At 29.2% G+C, this 25831-nt stretch overlaps 1 protein-coding gene across 7 annotated transcripts in view; it reads right to left on the bottom strand.

The window, feature by feature from the left end:
* The window catches only part of LOC119603297 (microtubule-associated protein 2), a 72055-nt gene that overhangs the window by 6636 nt on the left and 39588 nt on the right, over positions 1-25831 (bottom strand). Inside the window, exons 2-10 of one of the 7 annotated variants that reach the window (XM_037955290.1) lie at positions 24869-24975; positions 21662-22484; positions 21487-21530; positions 13040-13232; positions 12569-12771; positions 8985-9170; positions 5798-5830; positions 5066-5224; positions 1713-1837 (exon numbers count right to left, since the gene is read on the bottom strand). In XM_037955290.1, coding sequence (XP_037811218.1) covers positions 1739-1837; positions 5066-5224; positions 5798-5830; positions 8985-9170; positions 12569-12771; positions 13040-13232; positions 21487-21530; positions 21662-22484; positions 24869-24886 — 1758 coding nt within the window. In that variant the 5' untranslated portion in view covers positions 24887-24975 and the 3' untranslated portion in view covers positions 1713-1738. Of the gene's footprint in view, positions 1-1712; positions 1838-5065; positions 5225-5797; positions 5831-8984; positions 9171-12568; positions 12772-13039; positions 13233-21486; positions 21531-21661; positions 22485-24868; positions 24976-25831 lie in introns of those variants that run through there. The other 6 variants (XM_037955291.1, XM_037955292.1, XM_037955294.1 and 3 more) reach the window with 6 other exon arrangements.

Genomic DNA, 25831 nt, shown 5'->3' with positions numbered 1-25831 from the left:
CAATAGACTAGTCCATAGGCTAGTCAATACACTAGTCCATAGGCTAGTCAATAGACTAGTCCATAGGCTAGTCAATAGACTAGTCCATAGGCTAGTCAATAGCATAGCCCACAGGCTAGTCATTAGCATAGTCCATAGGCTAGTCAATAGATTAGTCAATAAGAAGATAGTCAATAGACTAGTTCATAGGCTAGTCAATAGCACAGTCCATAAGCTAGTCTATAGACGTCCATAGACTAGTCAAACTATATAGTCCATAGGCTAGTCAATAGACTAGTCCATAGGCTAGTCAATAGACTAGTCCATAGGCTAGTCAATAGATTAGCCCATAGGCTAGGCAATAGACTAGTTCGTAGGCTAGTCAGTAGTATGGTCCATAGGCTAGCCAATATCCTAGTCCACAGGCTAGTCAATAGCCTAGTCCATAGGCTAGTCAATAGACTAGTTTCTAGCCAATGGACTAGTCCATAGTATAGTCAATAACTTGTCCATAGAATTCGTCTGTAGGTAATCCATACAGTAGACAGCGGATTAATCCATAGACTAGTCAATGGACTAGTCCATAGACCAGTCAATATATTAATCCATTTACTATACAATAGTCCATAGAGTAGACAACTAACTAGTCCATTGGCAAGCATACTAGTTCATAGATTAAATAATAGAATAGTCGATAAATAAACTAGTATATAGGATAATCAATAGACTAGTCCATTCAGTACCCAATAGATTAGTCCTAGGCTAGTCAGTGGATTAGTGCATAGTTAGTCAATAGCCCTTAAATTATTCATGTTCGTACCCTGATGCCATGTTTAGTTCAACCGCGAATTATTAACTGATTATCATTAAATTTTGTGAAAAGTAATACTAAAATCCTTGTGTTTTATACACTGAGAATAAAAAATTTTAATAAAAAATATTGTGAATAAGTCAAATGAATTTCAATTGAAATTAAAAAAGTAAAAATAATTATTTACAAATATTTTGAAATAAAGGCACAAAATGCAAAAATGCAGGGTTGTAATAATTTTTGTTTAGTACAAACATTTATGATTGAGCACATTTTAATCAAGCTTAATTAGGAATAAATTAATTGTTAATTAAATATTAAATTATAGAAACTACAATTAAAGAATAAAATAGAAAAATACATAAAATATAAAATGTATAGAATTGGAAATAATATATTTATGTTTTGTATATTGTCTATGAAATTTGGCGTACAATACAAAATTTGTAGATAAAATTTGAAATATTATCTAAATATAATTTAGTTTTGAGTTTAGTGTTTGTTTTATTTTTTCATTTAGTATTTTACAACAGTTCAATAAAATTTCGAATAAATTCAACAAATAAAATTTAATGTTGAAATCTTTTCATTATTATTATTTTTTTGTTAAATCAGTTTTTGTAAATATATATAAATAGGATTTCACTATATAGATTTTAAGAATATACACATAAATAATTGTAAATATGTTTTCTTTTATAATTATTTAAAATTTAGTTTTTGTTTTAAGCATTAATTAAATTAGTTTAACTTAAAAAAGGTACGATTTTTTCAAAATGTACTCAAAAGTGATGGGAGTTGATTTAATTGGATTTATTGTTTCTAATCAATTAATTTTTTAATTGAATTTAAATTTTGGCCTTTAGGGATTTTGTCTTTGGCTTGGCTAGAGGTGTGTGTTTTATTTAAAAAAATGCATTAATTTTTTTTTTGTAGTTGTTTCTAAATCTATTTAAAAAGCGATTTAAAGATTTCAGTACACACACAATCTTTATTACATAGACCGAATTCAAGATGTATGGTGGCTATTAAACGCCCTTGTGAAAGCTACACAGTTATTTTTTTTTTTGGATTTTTAAAATTTATTTCGTATTTTGTGTAAAAGAAAAAAATGGGAAGAAAAGAAGAAGAAAAACAAATTAAGAACAAATATTGGTATTTAGCTGTATTTTTTAAATACTTTTTTGTTAGCAAATAATATAAGTAAATATTATTTTTTTTAAGGGAAAGAGTCTATACTTTTAGTAATGTTAAAAATTCTATAAAATGAAAGAAACATTATTAAAAACATAAAATTTAAATTATACTGAAACAATAATAAAACTATTAATAAACTAAGACAAACTTAAAATTATTGTAAATAAAATCTCCGATATTTTTAAAAACTATAAATTTTAAGAAGTTTTACAACTTCATCTGTTTTAGCTAATTTTGGACGTAGAGAATGATATTTTTACTTATACCTAAAAAGTAATACAAATATGTACCAGACTAGCCAGTACCTTAACAAGTAAATAGACTAGTTCAATAGACTAGTCCATAAGCTAATCAATAGACTAGTCCATAGAATATTTAATAGACTAGTTAGTGGACTAGTCTACACTAGAGACTAGCCAGTAGAGTAATCCATTTACAAGTCTATAGACTAGACCTTGATAAAAGACCAGTCAGAAATCTAGTCCATAGGTTAATGAACTAGTCTAGTTTATAGATTATTTAACAGTCCATAGACTAGCCAGTAGAGTAATCCATTTACAAGTCAACGGATTACTCCATACGTTATTGAATAGACTAGTTAATAGACCAGTCAATAGAATAGTCCATAGAATAGTCCAAAGATTATTCAATATACTAGTTAATAAACCATATATATATATAGTATTCACTAGAGTATTCAAAAGACTAGTAATAGACCTGTCTAGTCCATAGATTAGTGGACCAGTCTTGTCCATAGAATAGTTAATAATCCATATATTAGCCAGTAGAGTAATCCATTTACAAGTCAATAGACTAGTCCATAGATTGTATAATAGACTAGTTAATTGACCAGTCAATAGTGTAGTCCATAGACTTCTTAGTTAATAGACCAGTCACTAGACGAGTCCTTAGATTAGTCATAAGACTTGTTAATAGATCACTCAATAGACTAGTTAATGGAGTAGTCAATAGCGTTGTTAATAGACTAGTCGATAGAATTGCGCATAGAATAGTCCACATACTAGTTAATAGACCAGTCCATAGATTAGTTAATAGACTAGTCAATAGACTAGTCCGTAAACAACTTAATAGCCTAGTTAGTGGTTTAGTCCATAGGCTAGCTAGTAGAGTAATCATTTTACAAGACTAGATTAGACTAGGTAATAGACCTAGTCAATATCGAGTCCATAAATTATTGGATTAGTCTAGTCCATAGATTAGTGGACTAGTCTAGTCCATAGATTAGTGGACTAGTCTAGTCCATAAATTAGTGCACTAGTCTAGTCCATAGATTATTGGACTAGTCTAGTCCATGGATTAGTGGGCTAGTCTAGTCCATAGATTAGTAGACTAGTCTAGTCCATAGATTAGTGGATTAGTCTAGTCCAGAGACTTGCCAGTAGAGTAATGCATTTACAAGTCAATATACCAATCCATAAATTATTGAATAAACCAGTCAATAGAGTATTCCATAGACTGGTTAATAGACCAGTTAATGGACTAATCTAGTCCATAGACTAGCTTGTAGAGTAATCCATTAACAAGTTAATAGACTAAGTCTATTAAGACAAGTTAATTGACCAATCAATAGACTGGTCCATAGATTAGTCAATACACTAATCCATGAAAGTCCATAAAAGACCAACTTCTGCAAATCGCTTTCAATTTTCTTCTGTCCGACTATGAAATCATAATTATTTCTTATTTAAAAACATACGCTGTTTTGTATGCTTAGGTTTTTTCGTACCCGAATCTTAGCCGAAATGAAAAGAAAGTCGGTATAAACTGATGTACTCAACTGAACATATTCTCAACTATTCGTATTTTATATAAATTTTAAGGGAGTCGTTCTGATTTCCTGATTTTTTTCAACTGTTTTGATGTTATAGATTATTATCCTGTTAATATCGGAGGCTGTTAGTGTAAAATTCTATATAGATCTCTATTTAAAATCAATCAACTTTTCTATATACTTAGATATTACAATTACATTTATAAAAATTAGGTGCAATTAATTTCTGGCTTAATTAGTTCTTTTTAACTTTTATACAACACAATTTTTTCCGCATAATTTTTAATATGAAAATGTTAAAATATTTTTTACATAATAAAAATATTATTTTGTTGTCTAGTGTATGAAAGTGTTTTATTTTGTGTATGTAGTTTATTTATGTTTTCTTTTTTAATTAATAATACTTATTTATTTTTTAGTAATTAATTTATGCAAATGAGCGAATGATAGAATTTTTAGCATTTTATAAACTATTATTAAGGTGTTAGTAGAGTTGTATTGAAATTCATAATGTTACAGATCAGTTTGATTTAATGATTACTAAAGCATTTTTACGATACAAGTGCAAAAATCGTATTTTTTTTTTTTCTTTTTGTAGATTTTTCTAATACATAGTGCAGTGCTTTCTTGAATTTGTAAACGAAAAAAAAAAAACGTTGTGTCTAATTTATTAAAAAAATAAAAATTTAATATTGAAAAAATTTCTTTAATGAAAAATTAAGATTTGAAAGTTGAATTCAATTAGTTTTAGATTTAATTTGATTTTGTAATGATATGAATTTGGGAACAGAATCTTGTGTTTGCTAGAAGAGAAAATATCATTGCGAAAGAAAGATCCTCTGAGTTTTGTTCATAATTAGAAGACATTGAGAAATCAGAACAGTTTTCTTAACAATTAAGAGATATTATTCCGTCTTGTAAAAACACAATATCTCAGATTTGTTTAATTGATTACAAAAATATCATATATAAACTTTAATTAGAAATTAAACATGATTTTGATTGCAAATTTTTTCAATAATAAAAATTTATTTTCCAAAACAAAAACAAAACATTTTGTTTTAAATAAAAATTAACGAAACAAATCATAACAAAATTCTAAAAGATTTTCAAAGCAAATTATAAAACAATAAAAAAAACATAAAAATGTAAAACAACTAAAAAAGAACTACTCAAAACAATGGTGGGAATTTGTAGATTTTTAACTCAACTAAAAAATTGTAACAATTTTTTTTTCTGAATATTTTAGGAAAAAAAAACGTGGAAGGGAATTTATAGAATTTTACCTGAGCTGGTGGTGTGGTTAAGGGTACACCATGTTCAATATTTTTCAAATAATCCTTATCGTCAAAGATTTTCTTTTCACCGCCACCAGGCTTGTGCTTAACATTGTCCAAAGAACCAACTTTACTTTGTGCCTTAATTTCAAGTTTTTGTGTTTGAATCTGAAATTTTTCAATTACCGGGAAATAATTTTTATGGACATAATATAACGATAAAAGGCATTTTCTTAAACAAAACAACACAAAAACAAAATGTAACGAAAAACAAATTTGGACAGAAAGAAAACTATAGTTAAAACTAAATTTTTATATACAGATTAATCGAAATTGAAAATAATTTCTTTTGTAACTAAAAATCATATTTAAAAGTTTTTTTTCAAACCAACTTACAGCTTTTGTGCTTACTTTTTAATACTTCTTTTTTATCGCAAATACAACATACAACTTAAAGTTTTTAGTTTTTCGAATTAAAAAACTTTATTACTTTTTCAAATTTTCCATACAAATCAACAAAACTCAACTTAATAGAAACTAAAATAGTAGTAAATATGTTACAAATAATTGAAAAAAACGAACAGTGAATTTTGGTGTAATTAAATTAATTTTTTTTTTTTTTTCAGTACAAAAGTTGCAATTTTAGTTGTCTCAAGTAAAATATTTAATTGCTACAAACATGAAAACAATACAAAGCAAAATAAAAATTGAGTTAGTGTTTTCTTCTCTAAAACTACTTACATCCTTAACTGGTGGTTCAGGCTCTTTAGACTCCTTAATTTTTATTTTTGTTTTTTTTTTTTTCATAATTAATTGTATTAATTAAATAAATATGGCGTGTTTAAACAATTGGTTAAATTGAATTGTTTATTAACAGCAGTTTTTAGTTTTTTTTTTTTTAAATTAGAAAAAGGAATAAGAAAATATAAATAAATAAACAAAATTTCATTCATAACAACAAAATCATTTTTTTAGTTTTAAATACATAAATAGTGTTTAGAAATTTTGTAGACATAATGAAGAGACTTAATGAATAATGATAAATAGTATATAGTAGTATTCAATTCACAAGCAGTGTCGTATTGTTGTCTAGTTGTAAGATAAAGTTATACAACGATAGGTATTTAAATACAACTCTTGCTGTGAATTACATATAAGTATGGATAATATTATTTACAATAGTATAGTAAATGTATTTGTATGGTTATTAAGTATTAGAATAATTATTATTTAAAACAAAAATTCAAACATATTTTTAATGGTTGTAATAGGTACTCATTTAAAACAACAATTTCCTTTAAATTGTGTGATAAATATGTATACAACATTAATATGTAGTCCTGGAGTTTGGTAGAAACTGTAAAAAATAGACTTAGACTAAGTCCATAAACACTTTTACATACATACATATATATTATATTCTTAGCAACATTAGCTTTAACGCATAAAGCTTCCTCTTACATTAAGAAAGTTTCATTTTACGTTTTATATTGATTAGAAGTGAAAAAGTAGAGAAAAGGCCAAAATAATCCCAATAAAAGTTCAATAATATAACAGATTCCTGGTAATCCGCATATAAGAGTGGAAATCATTATGTTTTAGAAACTTATATTTAGAGAATATTTTTTTTGAAGTTTGAGTATAAAGATTCTTAAAATTCCATAATTTGACCTAGAAATGAAGGGGTTAGAGATTTTGATTTTAATTAATTCAATTTTTTCCTTCTTCTTTCCTATTTCTTGCATATTTTTTTTTACTATAGTTTTTTTCCAAAAAATTTTATTTGAAAAATTTTTATGACATACAATGATACGACATCACAGTTCTGCTACGATCGAAACAAATACTTAGTAATCTATATATATATAAAAGGGTCGCGTTACTGAATGGCTGATTCATCATCGCACAGCCCAAACGGCTGAACCTAGAATTATAAAATTATGATAGTAGATGCATTTTTGGTTATGTATATTTTAAATGCACCTATAATACTGTGCCTGTATCTACTCTTAAAATAAGCAGATGGGTGTCTGGTACTTTTTTTGAAATTCGTACTTTTAAGGGGTGAAAATGTTTGAAAAAATAGTTAATTTACTCACACAAAATAAGCTATTGGTATATTTTGTATGCATTTAATTTTGGTTAGGTTAGCGGACCACCCAGGGTACACAGAGGGAAAACACGCCTAATACCAAATTGACACCAAAGAGTTTATAATTTTTCAATAACAACTGTGGTCAAAGTATATACATACGTACGAAAACACTATGTCGCAACGTTGTCAACATTGCAACAATTCGTTGTCGAATTCTAAATTGTATACACATCCGTTGTCTAAATGTTAACAAACGTGGTAAGCTCACTCACAAATGTTAACAAACGTGGTAAGCTCATTGGTAACGGATTGTTTGTCACGTATTTGTCATGTACGTATGTATATACTTTAACAACGGATGTTATTGAAAAATTATAAACAGTTTGGTGTCAATTTGGTACCAGGCGTGTATATTTCTTTTTCCCTGTGTGTATACCAGTAATAAATAATAATATAATCATTTTTAGCAGGTATCTTCAGGAAGTAATGCCTCCAATTCTTAACCTTTTCTCTTGCATGGGCAATATTTATCTATAGTGTCAAAATCGAAAATTAAAAGCGAAAAAATACATTTACTATAAGCTTCGGTGAACTATCGGTGTGCTTACGCGGCACTTTTTTCAAATCCAAGAAGTGCAGCAAAATTTCCGCATTTGACGCTTGATTGGCACAAAATTCGGGAATAAATGTTATTGAAGACAAAACCAAAAAATCCCCCCTTTTTGAGTTATACGCCCACCATATTCAATAAATGGAGTTCTTTCCTGAAAGTGTCCGCAATGGCCCCTGTATATATATGGGGGTTATGGGGGTTCTTGTATCCAATTTAATAAACGGTGCTTTTTTATTTTTACAGATTCTTTTAAAATTTTTTTCTGCAAAAATTGCCAATTGGAAAAGAGCCGAGACAGACTTTATCAGTATTTCTTATACCCACATCAGGATTATTATGTATTTGTATTGACGAAAACTATTTTTCCTCCGCAACACTTTCTAAATACAGTTTGGTGAAAATGGAACCATATGTAAATCTAGACTCTTCAGCATATACAAATGCAATTCGGCCCATAACTGAACTGATCTGGGTAATTTTTTTCAAAATTTTCTAATACTCATACAATTCCCAACATGGTTATAAAAAGGGTTTTATAACAACATTATTCACAAAAATTTTGTAAGGCTCATGAAATACATGAACTGCCTGAGGGGTGCGCCCGATAGCTTTAGATCTAAAGAGAATATCTGCCGTTGTAATTATTATGCAGAAATATATACTTGCTAGAAGTTATAAAACTTATTTTAATATTTTATATAATAATATTGACATTCACAAACGAAATTAGTCGAAACAGCTCTAATATTTATTTCAATTTAGAATTTCTTCATCATAAGTAAAGACAGGAAAATAACTGGTATAAAATGGTTTCAGATGAAATGACTGCCAATTCAAATTTTGCAAGGGAAATAATTAAAAATCAATAAACATAAATTAATAATAAAATAAAATACGTAGAAAATTACATGCATTTTGTCTAAGTGGATTAATTAATCACAAAATAAAATACATGCCTTTCTTTAAAAAATAACCTTAAAAATAAAAAAAATAATATAAATAACATGCTGTAAGACCTAAATTAAAAAATATCAATATCAATAAAAATACAATACCATAAATAATTTAAAATGCATGCTTTACTTAAGACTTAAACCCATAATAAAATACCTTTTCTATTATATATGTAATATAGATTTTTCGGTTTTTTCTTAAAATTTTTACCAATTTAAGATTTTCCAAACATAACATAAATGTCTTGCTTTTTACATAAAACTCACCTTGATGTCACCACCACCGGGTTGATGTTTGACATTATCTTTTGAACCGACTTTTGGTTTAGCCTTATCCTTGAAATCAGTTTTAATTGTTTCAATTTTCTTATCACCACCGCCTGGCTTATGGCTGGCATTTTCTAAGGAACCAATTTTCGATTTGGCATTCCATTGTAATTTTGTTGAAATTATCTAAATTATCCGAAAGTAATTAAAAGTCATATATGGTTATTTTAAATAAATTTTAAAACGGAATTGATGAGCTTGAACATAAGTTGTTGGATATCACTGAAATGTTGTATTTTTGTATGTTTATGAATTTTAGAATTTATTTCAAATATGTAAATAGATTGATGAAATTTGTAGTTGTAATTCCCGAATGCTTTTTTCTGAACTCAAGTTTGTTGGTCATAATAAATACGTCATAAATATTTAGTTAGACTTTTTTTTTAATTTTATAATCTAAACTTAATCTAAATAAAATTATATGTATATAGATAATCTCTTTCAATTCCTTAAAAGAAATCAATGTCATTTACATGAAAAAGTCACTCCTTAGTAATAAAAATACACAATTTTATATATGAATTTTCTTATTTAATGTTATAAAGCGAAAAAAAAGAGAATTTTTTTAAATAAAACAACTAAAAGTGTTTTGAAAAACATATGTACTGCTACTCGTACTAGTGAGTTGTCTCAATATTTAATCAACCGTGAAATTAAAAATTATAAATTTGAAAAAAAAAACTAAACCTACATAAAAGAAAATCATAAATTTGTCTTTGTCTAAATACATAAAGTGCTTTTGTTTGTCTGTTCATTAATTTCAAAAATACTCTTGACAAATTCTTGGTACAAACTACTTTTTGATGTTTAAAAGTGCTTTAAACAAAAATCATAAAATATTTCAAGTCATATTATACTTTTGTAGAAAAAATACTTAAACTACGGTCACATTATATCCCAGCAAAAAATTTGTTAAGTAATTATACTTTTGTAGAAAAAATACTTAAACTACGGTCACATTATATCCCAGCAAAAAATTTGTTAAGTACTTCTTAAGAATTTTATTATTTATTGAATCTTTCATCTTATTCGATTCAACCGAATACTTTAAAAAAATACAGATAATTGTATTTGGAGTATTATTAATTACAATTACTTGTAATTTCAAAATTACCAAATACAAATACATACTTTTAATTGAAGAACTATCAATTACAATTACTTTAACAAAAATTTGTAAAGAGGTAATTTGAAAGTAATGTAAAAAAAATTAATTACAAACAAATTAGTATGTAATTGTTAACGGTATTGATTACTTAATGAAATAAAAAGAATGAAAAATAAAACATTAAGGTTATTCACGGTTGCCTGGTTATCGGGTTATACAGATAAAAAGTTATATCAACAAATATATGTAGAACCAGTTATTCGAGCGAGGCCATATCATATCCTAAACCGGTTATGATTGTAATATAATGTTTTATTTATTTATTTTTTATTTATTTTATCTTGGTCCCGCTAAAGGGAAAAATATGAACCGATCCTCATAACATTTGGTGAATAGATTTATGCTACCATAAAATTTATTTATGCTGAATTACATTTTTATGGGTACTAGGGTCAAATGAGGCGTGTTTATTAGGAAATTCGACAGTATCGAAGTACTAGCCCTATTTGGGGGATTCAGTTGAAATTCAACTAGATGAAATAATACACCGATTTCAACCATTTTCAACCTTAACCGAAAAAACGTATTTGCCCAATTTCATAAAATTTTCTTAAAAATTGGAACCTGTAACTTGCGCACAAGCTTTACATGGTAATCCATCTGGACAGACGGACAAAAAATTATTTGCTTAAAAAAATGTAAATTTCTAAATATTTTTCGATAATTTCAACTTGATGATAAAAGCGGTTGAAGTTACTTTTTCTTACCAATTTTATACATTTTCCAATTTCAAAACTAAAAGTTTTGAAAATAATTTCAAAATCTTAATATTTTTAATTTAGCTTTAGCTCCCGATTTCAGAACCTCAGAAAGACAAACAAAATTTTAAAAAATTCAAAATCCAGAGATATATTATCCTAAAGTATTAAGCAGCGCTAAATCTGAATTTGGCCACAGATATCGGCGTCATGAAGTTAAAAATAAAATTTGTCATATTTGAGACACTTTATCCGAGCGAAGACAGCTTTATTTATAAAATCTTGAAGAAAAAATTGGACTTTCAGATGACATAACAAATAGTTAAGGAATCTTTGAGCTGTTACAGAGTCTTTCAAACTTGATGACACGATATCTGGAAAACCTGATGTGATGGATAATTTCTGAATTCGAAATTCGGATTCAGCGATGTTTCATCCTTTAGAAAAGTATACTTTGGTCTCTGGGTTAAAAATTTTTTTGCCTGAGTAATTCACCAATACATATGTTTTCGATAGACTAAAGTTCGTTTTAATTGTATAACCTGATAATTCGATAACTAGGCAATCGCGAACAATATTATGGTTTATTTAAACTACTTAAATATATACGTTTATTTCATTAAATATTTGCCCTATGTGACCGTAGGGAATTTATTATAACTACACCATTTAAAACTGAAATCTAACAAATAAGTTAGAAATTTCTATTTTAATTTTAATTGATTATCAATTTCAAATGGTGTAGTCGAAATACTTAATATGATAATGATGATAATTTCAGGGGGCGATCATAAAAATAATGATTTTCTAAACTATTGATGAGATTTAAAAAAAAATTAACTTTTAATAACTCTTTTTCAAAGCTTTTTTTCATATTAGGTATTTAACATTTTAAAAGCAAGTTACTTCTAATTGGAATTGAAATAATATTAATTACGATTACTTGTAATTGTAATTTAAATATCATTAATTACTTTATAATTACAAATAATAGTAAATAATGATACTTCAATAGAAAAATGCACAATTACAAATAATTTATATGGTTAAAAAATCAATTACAACTACTTTTAATGTAATGTAATTGAAAATCTAAATTAAACATTGCGAAAAAGCAAGTTACTTTTAATTGTAATTGAAATATGTATACTAATTACAATTACTTGTAATTTAAATCATTAATCAAGTAATAGTAAATAATAATACTTCAATAGAAAATAATCGCAATTACAAGTAATTTATGTAGTTAAAACTTCAATTACAACTACTTTTAATGTAATGTAATTGAAAATCTAAATTAAAAGTTGCGGAAAAGCAAGTTACTTCTAATTGTAATTGACATTTACTAATTACAATTACTTGTAATTTAAGTATCATTAATTACTTAACAGTTAGAAGTAATAGTGTAATAGAAAAAAAAAGCATTTACAAGTATGTAATTGAAATTGTAAAAATTCAATTAGAATTATTTTAATGTAATATAATTGAAAATATAAATTAAATGTAAAGAAAGTTATTAAAAATTTATTTTTTTGAATGCTTAACGTCCTCTTTATTATTTTCTACTAGAAAGTTTTATCATTATCATCATTATATTTATAATCTGCCCCACATTTGTTGAGAACCTATTAATTCCTTGATAGCCCTTACACACATACCTTTTTCTCGCCGCCTTTTGGTGTATATTTATCATTTTTAGCTTCAATTCTTGGAGCGGCTTTAATTTCAATTTTCTTTGATTCGATTTTAACATTGCCACCACCTGGCTTATAGCTGGCATTATCGAGTGATCCAATTTTGGAGCGTACGGCCTTCAAATTAGGTGAAGGAGCGTGTCCAACTTGAATTTTATTCATTGGAACTAGAAATAAAAGAAAATAAACAATTTTATTAAAAAATTGTTAAAGTAAAATGTATCAAAGTTATTTTAAACAAATTTTTTCGATCCTGAAAATCTTCTCATTACAAATTGGAACTTCTATTTTATAAAATCTCACTTTTAATTTAAAATTGTCTTTTCTGAAATCCTGCTTGAAGAATTTGAAAAATCAAAATTTTTTTGAAATCAAAACTGACCTCTAATAGAAATTCATATCCGATTGTATTATAATTGTCTCTTTTAAACTCACCTTTTTTAACTGGTTCCGGTTCAGGAGTTTTAGCAAGTAGCAAACGATTACGTGAAGTACTACGTGATTTCGAAGATTTATTAGATGGCGTAGTACTTGGTGGTCGTGAAGTAGTAGCTGACTTTTCTGGTTTCGATGATACCGAAGTTGGTGTCTTAGCTGGTGAACTAGGCGAACCAGGTCCGTTGCGTTCCTATAATATAAAAGAAAATAAATTCCAATAAAATTTTATCTATCAAATAATTTTTTGTAATCCATTTTTTAAATTACAAATAAAAAGTTAGTATCAGCCGTTATAATTAAATGCATGATAATATAAAAGTTATTCCCAATTCCTCTTGTTATCTTCCAAGTATACAATTATATAATAATTAAACAAATTATTTCGTTTTATTATAATTTGTTTAAATTACAGCAAATTTCGTTGTCGACTAGTGAAAACTAAACAGTGATGTCTTTCACTCTTTGCCAAGTTCTGACAAATTTCTTGACTTGATTTTGTTGACTGAAATAAATTTTCGCTATAAAGGACGAAATATTTAAGTTTTCATGTTGTTTTATCGATGGTGTTGCATGTATGTGTATGATTTTACATGTTGTTTTGTATATATTTTTATTTTTTTTCTTCTTCCTTACTTTTTTTATTGTTATTTTAATGGTTGTAGTTGTTTTAGAAAATACAAAAAAAAAAAAAACTCGTTGATAAATTACATTTATCTAGAAACTGTGTTGAAGAATAAACAAAAACGAAAGTATGACTCCTTCATTTAGATATGACAATACAAAAAAAAAGAAAGGAAATGAATTATACAAACTATTCATAAATAGTTTTAATAGTATACAAGTTTATGAATATTCAAAAAAAGTTAATATTACACTCAAAAAAAAAGTTAGTAAAGGATTGGTTTTTGAAGGCAAACCAGTTAACGTTTAATTTAAATGTATGTCATACTCTTCCAAATGGTGGCTTTCAGTTCTTTTCTCGACTTTTGTTATACAAGGATCGAAATATTTTAAAGTACTTATATATGCAATATACTGTCTTCACGATTCCAACAATCGTATACCATTATGTATGTTCAACTGTAGTTTTGTCTCCATTATATTCGAAGTAATATCACGCCCAAGATATTTGGATCTATTTTCGTCGAAAGCCTGCAATGGCAAAGAAAGTTCTCCAGAGTTTCACTGCCCTCTTTAATGATCTACATTTGTCTGAATCCGAACGTCCAATTTTGCATAGCTATGCCCGTAGTCCTGTTTGTCCACTCAGAATACATACTATCCTACTAATCCCAGACTTGCTCATTTTGAGGAGACTTCTCGTCCTGCTCTCGTTAGGGTCATCCCATAGTATCTTTGTGGTTCTACCCACCATTTTATTGTTTCAAGAGGTCTTATGGGATTCTCTCATCCGTATTTTTATACCCACCATCAAAAAATATGGGGGGTATATTGATTTTGTCATTCCGTTTGTAACACATCGAAATATTGGTCATAGACCCACAAAAGTATATATATTCTGGGTACTTATTAAATTCTAAGACGATCTAGCCATGTCTGTCCGTCCGTCTTTCCGTCTGTCTGTCTGTTGAAAGCACGATAGAGTCCGAACGAAACGAGGTAGAGGAGTGAAATTTTCCACAAATATTCTCTATAGGTTAGGTTTGTTTGGTATTGAAAATGTGCAATATCGGTCCACGTTTAAAATTACGAGTATAGCTATGAAATTCGACATAAATAAGTTTCATGTGATCCAAAATCTCCCTACCAAATTTTATGAGGATCGGTCCATAATTGACCCTACCCTCCATATAAGGTCTCATTGAGAAAATGACTTTAACGCTCATTACTGGCTTAAAAATACTAGTACAACTATGAATTTTTAATTTAATTTAACATAAGTAAGTCTCTTATGATCCAAAATCTCTCTACCAAATTTTATGAGGATCGGTCCATAATTGACCCTACCCCTCATATAAGGTCCCCTTCAGAAAATGACTTTAACGCTCATTACTGGCTTTTTTAATACTAGTATAACTATGAAATTCGACATAAGTAAGTCTTTTATGATCCAAAACTTCTATACCAAATTTTATGTTGATCGGTTCATAATTGACCCTATCCCCCATATAAGGTCCCCTTCAGAAAATGACTTTAACGCTCATTACTGGCTTTTTTAATACTAGTATAACTATATAAATTCGACATAAGTAAGTCTTTTATGATCCAAAACTTCTATACCAAATTTTATGTTGATCGGTTCATAATTGACCCTATCCCCCATATAAGGTCCCCTTCAGAAAATGACTTTAACGCTCATTACTGGCTTAAAAATACGAGTATAGTGATGAAATTCAACACATATAAGTTTCATATGATCCAAAATCTCCCTACCAAATTTTATGTGGATCGGTCCATAATTGACCCTACCCACATATAAGGTCCCCTTCAATAAATTACTTAAACGTTCATTACTGGCTTAAAAATACAAGTAAAGCGATGAAATTAGACCTACGTAAGTTCCTTGCGAACCAAAATCTCTTACCCGAGTTTTATGTGGATCGGTCTATAATTGACCTTACACCCCTATAAAATCCCCTTCATAATAATTTAATGCTCATTACTGCGAGTATATAGATGATAATTCGACATAAGTAAGTATCTTACGAGCCAGAACCTCTCTGCTGACATTTATGAGAATCTGCATATGATTGACACCCATATAAGTGTCGGGAAGTGATTAGCCTAAAAAATTATCTCTCATATAAGGTCCTCTTCAGTTAATTTCATGTTTAAAGAGGAGCAGTCTTGTTAAGGCATACGGTTTGATGGTGGGTATATGAGATTCGACACAGCCGAATATAACACTCTCAATTGTTAATTATGCCCTCGTTGCGTTGAATGGTTTTGTGTTTGTTAGGTTAACCCTTCCCTTTAAAGCTAGTAAGTTCGCTCTTTCGTTACCGACTACCCCCGAGGGGCCTGATACCCATATGACGTAAACCTTACTTCTGGGATAGTATTCGGTTATAATTATATCACTGATATCGCCAAAAGGGCTGTCGTTATTGGTAAACGATAGTATATTTCTGTTTCTGGGTCTTCAATACTGCTATAATGTTCCGCTTGTCTACGATATAATATCTGGGATCTGGATATGTATTTAAGCGGTACTCTGGGAGGTAACTTGTATGAGAGCTAGAGTAAATAGTGTACCCATTTTATTTACCAAACAAACTTTATCTATGGACAATATTTGTGGCCGCCTAGCTCTTTTCGTTCGGACCCTATCGTGTTTCAACAGACAGATTTAGCTAGATCATCTTAGAATCGTGAATATAAACTTTTGTTATTATACTACCTATAAACGGAATAACCACATCAGTATATACAATTTTGTTTGTGGGTGTCATAATCGATTTTATACATAAAAATTGAAAAAATGTTAAATTTCTTCCATTTCAAATATAGAGGAGTGGACCATTAAAATTCAAACATATAACAGGATCGTCTTTCCTCAAAAACACAACACGAATTGTCATCAAATAAACGACAACATTGCATGGCATCTTGTTTTAATGTATTCTCGATTTTCACTTGAGAAGACAAACATTTACTAAATTTTCTATAATTTTTTGTAATTAATTTAGCCGTTTTTGGTCTTAAAGAGCTTGAAACACTGCATGCTCCCAAATAAGGCACACCTAAGAAAATCACTTTAATAATCCTTAATCAAATCTAAATAAAGGAGTAATTTTAGTACTTCAATCAATTACAAAGGACACAATCTCACTGTAGTTAAATAGAATAGAGACATCGGCAGGAATCGAAACCGTAACTACCAAATTAGTAGTGTGACTTCTGAATTCATTTAAAATAGTTTAAGGCCCGTATTCAGAAAGAGGAATGTAAAACAATATTTAAAATTTTGTATGAATAACACCAACAAAAACTGAGTAGTTTTCATACAAAATTTTAAAAATAGTTTTCTTTTCTTCTTTCTGAATTCGGGCATAAATCTATTTGTTTTTCTCTAGCTAAAATTTTTGAGTGTAATTACATAGTTTGAAAGAAAAAACTAAATTTATTGTTTAACATATTTCATATTTCAATATATGTATACCTTCTTTATCTTTTGTATATATTATATGTATATAATTCTTACTAGGACGAGTATGTCAGTGAAAATTTGTTATAACTTTAGTTTTACTTTCTGTTACAATAATTTTATTATATATTTTTTTTTTTTTTTTGTTGAAATGTAATATTGACAAGGTAAAAATTTATTATCGCGTTTACAAATTTCTATAAACACATTTGGAGTATGTTGATTTAGTTTAAAAAGAAAACACCTGTTTTATACAAATTTTTAGTTGTTGATATATAAATTGTATTTTTTTTTTTTTTTTTTTGAATTTTTTATTTTCACTACTTTTCCGTTACAATTTTAAAATGTATTCTTGAGACACCGTTTACGCCTGCTAGTCTAAAACGTTCTGTAAACAAGAGTTTTTCTTTGGGTTTATTGAAACCTCATAAAAATGATTTTCTTTCTTATTTATAAAATGTTTAATAAAGCGTAACGCTTTTTAGTTGTTGTTATTATTATTGCATTTTGTTTTTTAAATTTTCTTATATTTGGTAGTTTTTATTGTTTCATTTTATTTTTCATTTGTTGAACTTAATTGTCAAATAATGAAATTTGTCTAGTTATTTAATTTGTTATAAATTAAGTAGTTTGCGTAGGTCTTTTTGATTACTTTTTTGGAAGTAGTTTTGTAATTTTTGAAAATTAATTGTTTTTTTCCCTTCTTTCTATTTCAGCATTTTATTTGTTGTACTTAAAAATTGTCAATTTACGAGATTTTATGGAACATATATTTTGGCTATTACATCATTTATTATTTGGGTAAGTTCCAGTTTTATTTTATATATTTTAAAAATACCTTATTTGATCTTATTTTAAATCACTAAGTAATTAAATTTAATGAGTATCGCTTTGTTAAAGCTATCGATACAAATTAAAAAGTGGAAGTAATTTGCGAATCTTTAGGAGGGAATACTGTTTGTGATCATTCGATTTAAATTTGCTTACATTTCAAGTAATATGAGAATATGTATTTTAGTAAAAATATGATCAACATTAATATATATCACATTAGCTATACCCAATTTGATTCGCTACCCTTTAAACAATATGATTAAAAAAATTATATTCGTCTTAGTATTAATTTCATATGAGAAATGTAATGCCCATATATATGTATCTCAATGTTGCTCGTGCCAAATTTGAGGATTTCCCAGATATATGAATTTTTGTATTTAATTCGTATGGTAGGTGTCACGCCCCTTATTTTTTATCCGGCAATATATTACCTATATGTTCACATAGATTTCAAAGTTGTTCATGCAAAATTTGAGGATTCTAGCTCTAATAGTTTCCCATATATATATACTTAATTCATATGGGGGTGCCACGCCCTCTATTTCTAGTTCGTCCATTTCCAAAAGTTTAAATGGATTTCAAAGTTGTTAGTGCAAAATGTGAGGATTCAAGCTTTAATAGATTCTTAGTTATACGATTTTTTATACCCTACACCAGTATAGTGGGGAGGGTATTATACGTTTGTGCTGATGTTTGTAACACATAAAAATATTGGTCCTACACCAACCTTACCCATCAATTCAGAATCACTTTTTGAGTCGATTAAAACATGTCCGACCGTCTGTCCGGCTGGCTGTCCATGCAAATCTTGTGCGCAAGGTACAGGCCGCAATTTTTTTGCCTGTTGAAAATGGTTGAAATCGGTCCATTATTTCACCTAGCCCCAACCGTACCTCCCGATTTGGGCTTTTTATGCCATAATTACGTCAAATATACTATTATCTCTCTAAAAATAGGCACAAATAAGTTTTATATAAGTATAAATGACACCGCAGATTTTTGTAATGATCGGCCCTTATTTAACCCTAGCCCCCATATAAACCCCCTTTCAAAAAATATCTTAAAATTCTAAAATTGACTTTAACCATTTGTATCGCACTGAAACTAACTGTTATTTAAAAATATATTCTTTTCCCAAATTTAATGAGAATCGGCCCATGTTTGACCTATACTCCTATATAAAGCTTCATTTAGAAAATGTATTTTTTATCAATAAATTGCTTAAATACTTTGGAATTAAGGTAAAATTCAACATAAAAGTTTCATTATGAAAAATAAAAATTTTTAAAATATACTCATGGTGTAGGGTATTATATGGTCGGCCATGCCCGACTATACTTTCCTACTTCTTGTATTTAATTCATATAGGAGGTACCACGCCTCCTATTGCTTGTCCACCCATTTCTGTCTTAAATATTTAGATCAAGATTAAGTTGGCTCCGACAAAGTTTTGAGTATTCTAGCTCTAACGGTTTCCTAGATATACGAGTTAATTCAGATTATTTTCTATTGCTGAACAAATTTATTACCCAAATGTTTACATGGAAGTCAAATTTTTTCGTGTAAAATTTGAGGATTCTAGCTCCAATGGTTTCCCTGATATACGAAATTTTATCTTTAATTCATTAGGGAGGTTCCACGCTCCCCATTGCTAGTCCGGCCATTTTCCTCCAATTGTTCATATGGAATTTAATGTTACCCGCGCAAAAGTTGAGAATTCTAGCACTGTTGGTTTTTAGATATAAGAATTTTTATATTTAATTCATGAAGGAGTTGTCACGCCCCTTATTATTAGTCCGCCCAGTATCATAATTCATAATGATACTAAAGTGGATACTAGCTGTTATATTTTTTTGGATATACAACTTAAAAATTATCTTCATATGGGTGGTGCCAACCCAAACCATTCATTTTTGTCACATTTGGAAAAAAGCTGATATATTTTATCTTTCCAGAAGATCTAGGCACAACGCAGTACAAACACTTAATTGTTTCGTCTATGTTTTAGTATTGTTTTAAAATGTGTGCCCAATACTAAGGATTAAGAGATTAGGTTTGAATTGTATTTTCTCAATAGTATTTTTTAGTGGTGTTTTATTTTTGCTGCAACTTAAAATGGTCTTGGGACTAAGTTTTTTGCATACTTAAATTTTCAGTATGTCTAAATAATTATGACAATGGGTTTATATATAGGGTGGGTCGAAAATAGGCTTTTCTCTTCTTCCATTTGATTTTTAGTTTCGGAAATTTGATCAGAACTAACTTTCCATGGACTCGGAAATAATAATCGCAATTTACTTGATCAAAATTGAGCAACAATTGGTAATAATATAATTTTTACTTAGTTAATGGCAAAAACTGCCTTTTTCCCGAAATCCTTCTATTTCACATCGCAGGTACGGTAAAACTATGAGAGGTATTGAGCTCATTCTTTCTGTGTTTAATTCTTATATATATCCTTTATAATATCCAGTGTAGAAAACTTTAATTTTTAAAAATCCATCCTAGTGTATATATAGATTTGCAGAAGTTATGTGAGAGAGAAAGATCCGCAACGCTATAGTTTAGAAGTTATACATCTATCCTGTTGTTAAACATTTTATATTCCGGATGAAGTTTAGTACAAATTTAATTTTTATACCCTACACCACTATAGTGGGGTTCATTATCGACGAATCGGTTCATTATTTCGTATAGCCCCCATACAACCGTACCCTCAGAATAGGGCTTTTGAGCTCATTAATATGTTAAATGTTCTTGTATCACTTCAAAAATCGCCAAAACTTAGTTTTATATAAGTCTTAAAGATACTGATGATTTTCGTAATGATTGGGCCTTATTTGACCCTATCCTCCATATAAAATCCCCTTCAGCAAATAACTTGATGGTCAAAATTCACTTATAAACACTAATATCACGATAATATTCTGCATAAATAACTAATGTAGACGTAAATTCCTCTACTAAAATTATAAAGATGGGACCATATTAACCCCCTGCGCCCGTTTAACCCCTCTTTTAGAAAATCCATCTTTTGTCAACACATTGTTAAAATATTTCTGAATTAAGGTAAAAATAAAATTTAAATATTATTAAAAAAATAATCAGCATTTTTAACATAATCACTGGTGTAGGGAGTCATATGGTCGGCAATGCCCGACTATAAATTCTTACTTGTTTGAACACTTTCTATTAAATTCTGAAGATTCAAGCTTAAAAATTTATGTTTGAAATATTTTTGTGATAGGCATATTATTGAACCATTGAGCCCTATATGAATCAACTTTCTAATATATTATATTCCGATATTACAAATTCATATCGTATCTATCTTGGATTTAAATTGAAATATATTTAAATTCTCTGAATTTTAAAGAAATATAGGCTTTAGTAAGTAGTTCATTTTGTATGCTTAGGTTATTGCTTTAATATTTTCTGTAATATCTCTCTTATTTTCTAAAATATAACTATTTTTAATTTTCTAAAAATTTTTACTTACCTTCTCCTGAGTTGACTCATCAACACCGCTGTCATTATCACCTTCTGTAAGAAAAGAATAAAAATACATTAGATTTTGGTCCAAAAATTAGTTCTCCATAAAATACAACATATTTCAAAATGGCTTCAAAATATAAGCGACTATATATTCTAATAAAACAAACTTTATTTCTTACTAGACAATTCTATTTTTTTCGGTTTTATTGATGTTGTATCTGAATGTGAAGGTTCTTCAATTATTGACTTTTGCAGACTTGTATCATTGGCATACGAATCAGGAGAAGTCAGTGACAAATCACTGGTCTTTGCAGTTATAGGTGATTCAAAATCTTCTTTGAAAGGTGGTTCGATTTCTTCGATTAGTGATTGGCCCATGGGATCATTTTTGAGATATGTAGAGGTTTTGAGAGGTGTTACAGCTTGACCCATAATGACATCATCGTCATCATTGTTGGACAGCGATGAGGGGGGACGCTGTGGTGGTTGTAGGGACTGTTGCGAGGGAGGTCTTGCTTGAGGTTGTTGTTGATGCTGTTGCGACTGTTGTGGTTGTTGTTGCTGCTGCTGTTGTGGTTGTTGTTGTTGCGTTTGGGTATTTGGTGGCTGTCCCGGTGGTCGATTGAAGGGTGGCCTGGACTGTGGATTACCGGGAAATGGATTCTGTGGCCTATTGGTTTGCGGTTGCCCTGGCGCCTGTGGTGGCCATGGAAAAGCACCTTGGGGTCTAGGTGCACCTTGACCTGGTGGACTTTGTTGTCCACTACCACTTTGAGGACGAATTTGTGGATTTTGTGGGCCAGGACCACCAGGTCTTGGACCTGGTGCACCGGGACCCATTAATAAGTTTCCACGACTATCCATAGTACGTAAGGGTGGTGGTGGTCCACCGGGTCTAACGTTTTGTTGCATAGGTGGGCCTCCCGGCCTAGGTGGTTGACCCATTGGCCTGGGTGGCATGCCTCCAGGAAATGGTGGCCGTGGTGGACCAGATGGTCTCATCTAAGTAATGAAATATTTAATATTATTGACACAACAGAAGTAAAATTATTGTGTGCAGTAAAAATGTCTTTTATTGCAATCTTTAATGCTGTGCAGTTAAAACTAAAATTCCTACTAAATCTTTACTTTTTAAAAAAACTTTGTTGGTTTTGTTTAGCATTTAATGATAATAAAAAAAATCAATGTCTCTTTGTACTTTTTTAGAGTTGTGCATTAATGAAAATTTTGAGGTTTCATTTACAGTTAAGGAATTTTTGTCATGAAATTCAGTTTCCAGTTGTAACATGACCCAAATTATTTGAGTCTGTTTTTTTTATTTATTTTGTCTTGGTTTCATTACAAATATATTTATATTTTACATAGATACATACAGTATGTATTTAACTATTTGTTTTTTACCAATCATTTATTGATTTAACAAAGTTCTTTTTTTCGTGGCCCAAAACTAACCACAAAACTAAACTAATAAAAATAAAAAAAAAATAAAATTATTAGAATTACAATAAATTCCGTTTGTAAAATTTATTGTTTAACATTAAAAAAACTTCAAGAAGCGGCAAATGTTAAAGTAAAAAGAAAGGATTGTGACATTTTGGTATTTTAAATATTTCGTGCATAATATTTTTTGTTTATTGCAGAGATTTGCATGAATGTGTATAGAAATATTTGTCTACACGACAATTATTTTTTTAATGTCCGGTTGACAAATTGAAATTTTTTTTTTTATTTTAGTAATTTTAGTTTAATAGTTAGTTATTGCAAGGTATTTACTTATAGGAATTGTCTGTAAAGTGAAAGAGGACGATATCTATCACAATCTTTGAATATGTATTCAATGTTATTTGGAATTTTGTTTTCCGCAAGATAGGAACTTTGTATTATAGTGCAACTTTTCAAACCGATCTCTTTCGATCGGAATGAAATTTGCACCAATATTGATCCAATTAGATACTAGTTTAGACGCCACTTTTCAACAAGATCGGTAAAGAACTTACAGTGGGTCAAAGTTTTAAATTTTTTGCCGAACATATGTTTCTTCTTGCAATTTAACGATAACACTCGATGGCCATTTAGCACATTACGATTCCTCCCTAAGAGGAATAAGAGTCCAATATATCTCAGTCTGTGTTCTTGTGAAGAGGTTAAGTAACATACAATGTGTTAACCAATCGATTATTCCTTTAAACAATTTCTGCAATAACTATTACGTCGGTAAATTGTACGATCTAACATGCGTCCAATCATACAGTGCCAAAAGTTCTTGAGAACATGATCGCTTATTCGTCTATCATATATGATACTACAGTCAGCGGTATATTAATATTCTTTTACGAAACAGTTTCGTCCAACAATGATCCGTTGGCAAGTTGATTTCCCCGAATGCCCTCATGTCCAGAAACCCACATCAATTTGATAAAGACAAGGCGTGAATACAATTGCAATCACGTTCGCAAACTGGATGAATATATTCGACCTGTGAGCATTACGAAATTCAAAACTGTCTACGTAAATTTAAATGGTCCACCTCTCTAGATTTCATTCATAGATGTTTATAATCGCCGTATAGATGGCGTAAATTTCAGGCAGAAAAACTGCGTAGAAGAATATTTCCGTAACAGTTTTCAAATTGCTGGTTTTGAGTTCGCATTCAATAATTTTTATACACTGCACCACTTTAGTGGGGTTGTATTATGGGTTTGTGCTTATGTTTGTAACACCCAAAAATATGCAGCATGCATCCACCTTAATACCAATCGGCTCTGAACTACTTTCTGAGTTGATTTAGCAATGTCCGTCTGTCTAATCCGTCCGTCAGTGTGTCCATGTCCAGGTCGTAATTTTCAAGTTAATTTGGTGAAATTTGACACATATGTACTTTTTTCTTGGATCAGGGACAAAAATTGAATTGAAATTGCTGAAAACGGTCTGATATTTCACCTCATCCCCATACAACCGTATCACCTAAATATCGCTCTTGAGCTAATTATTAGTGTTAAATGTTTTAGTATCTCTACAAAAATCGGCCTAAATCTCGATTTGCATAATGATTGGGTCTCATAATGTTTTGGTCCCTTCCGTAAATGACTTGAAGGTCAATAATTCACTTATAAACACCACGATGAAAATAACTTCAATGGAAACGTTAATCCCCTACTATCCTATGGTCGGCCATGCTCGATTATGCATTCTTACTTGTTTAAGATATAAACATGGGCTCGATCTTGCTATCAAAATACAGACCCAGATATATACTTTATTATATATTATTAATTTTTTCAACTATTGTACAAAATTTCATAAATTAAATTTAAGTTACTATTGATGATTTGGTAGTGCAGGTGCAGATTTTTTACTTTAAAATTAAATAATCTAATTCAACTTACCGCATCGGTATCGCCCATTCTGTTTATAATTGAAAACTATTTTTTTTAAACGGGGATTTTCCCAAACTATTATTGTATTAAGTTATTTCTTATATTCAAATAAAAAACTGTTTTTTAATTAAAATAGTTTTAAAACAATAAGCAGAAGACAAATCGATAAATTTGCAAAAAAAAAATTAAAGATTTTGCTTTACATTTAAAAATTGTTTTTAAATTTTTAAACTTTAAACACGCAATTAAGTCTAAAACCTCTAGACACTTGAATTAAGACAACTAACTATTTTTTTTTTGTAATACAAATGACACGTTTTTTCATTGTTGTTTGTTGTATATGATGTCAAGAAGCCGTCAATCGAATGAAACGGGAAAATGTAAAAAACACACGTTCAACTGTGTTGAACTCTAGACCACGTGTGAAATGCTCAACACGAGACAGTCAGTCACACACTACAAATACTTACTATGGATTTAATATGGAATAGTATTCAAAAAGGAGTCAGTAACTTTTTGTTTTTAAAATGACGTGAAATCGTCGCAGTACAAACACGTAAAAGAGGAGTAAAGTTTGTTTGTTTCTGTTTGTTTTTGTTGTTTCTAACGAGTTGCCAGAAGTTAAAAGGTATGAGTTTGATATAAAATGAGGAAAAATATACCAACAGAATAGACAGCAGAATATGTTGTAAAATGTTTCAGTTATAACTAAAAAGTTTTTTTAAATCAACTTTCAATCATAAACACAGCAGTCTTTTAAAACTCTGATTTACCTTACAGACATAGCACAATTATTTTATAACAATTTCCTTTAAGTTTATCACATGCTTAGGACTACGTAATCTGGCAAGAATTGAAAACAAAACTGAACCCAAACAAAATCAAAACAATAGGATGAAAAAAAACTTTAACTGAAAGTGAAAGTCGGTAAGCATGTGGTGTCGCATGTTCAAATTCCCCAAAACTTTATTT

This window comes from Lucilia sericata, unplaced genomic scaffold (assembly GCF_015586225.1).
Source record: "Lucilia sericata isolate MDLA Ls3-8-SP2 unplaced genomic scaffold, ASM1558622v1 Contig000289F_arrow, whole genome shotgun sequence".
Classification (NCBI taxonomy): Eukaryota; Metazoa; Arthropoda; class Insecta; order Diptera; family Calliphoridae; genus Lucilia; species Lucilia sericata.
The sequence above is the reverse complement of the archived record's forward strand: the minus strand, read 5'-3'. Positions and strand labels throughout refer to the sequence as shown.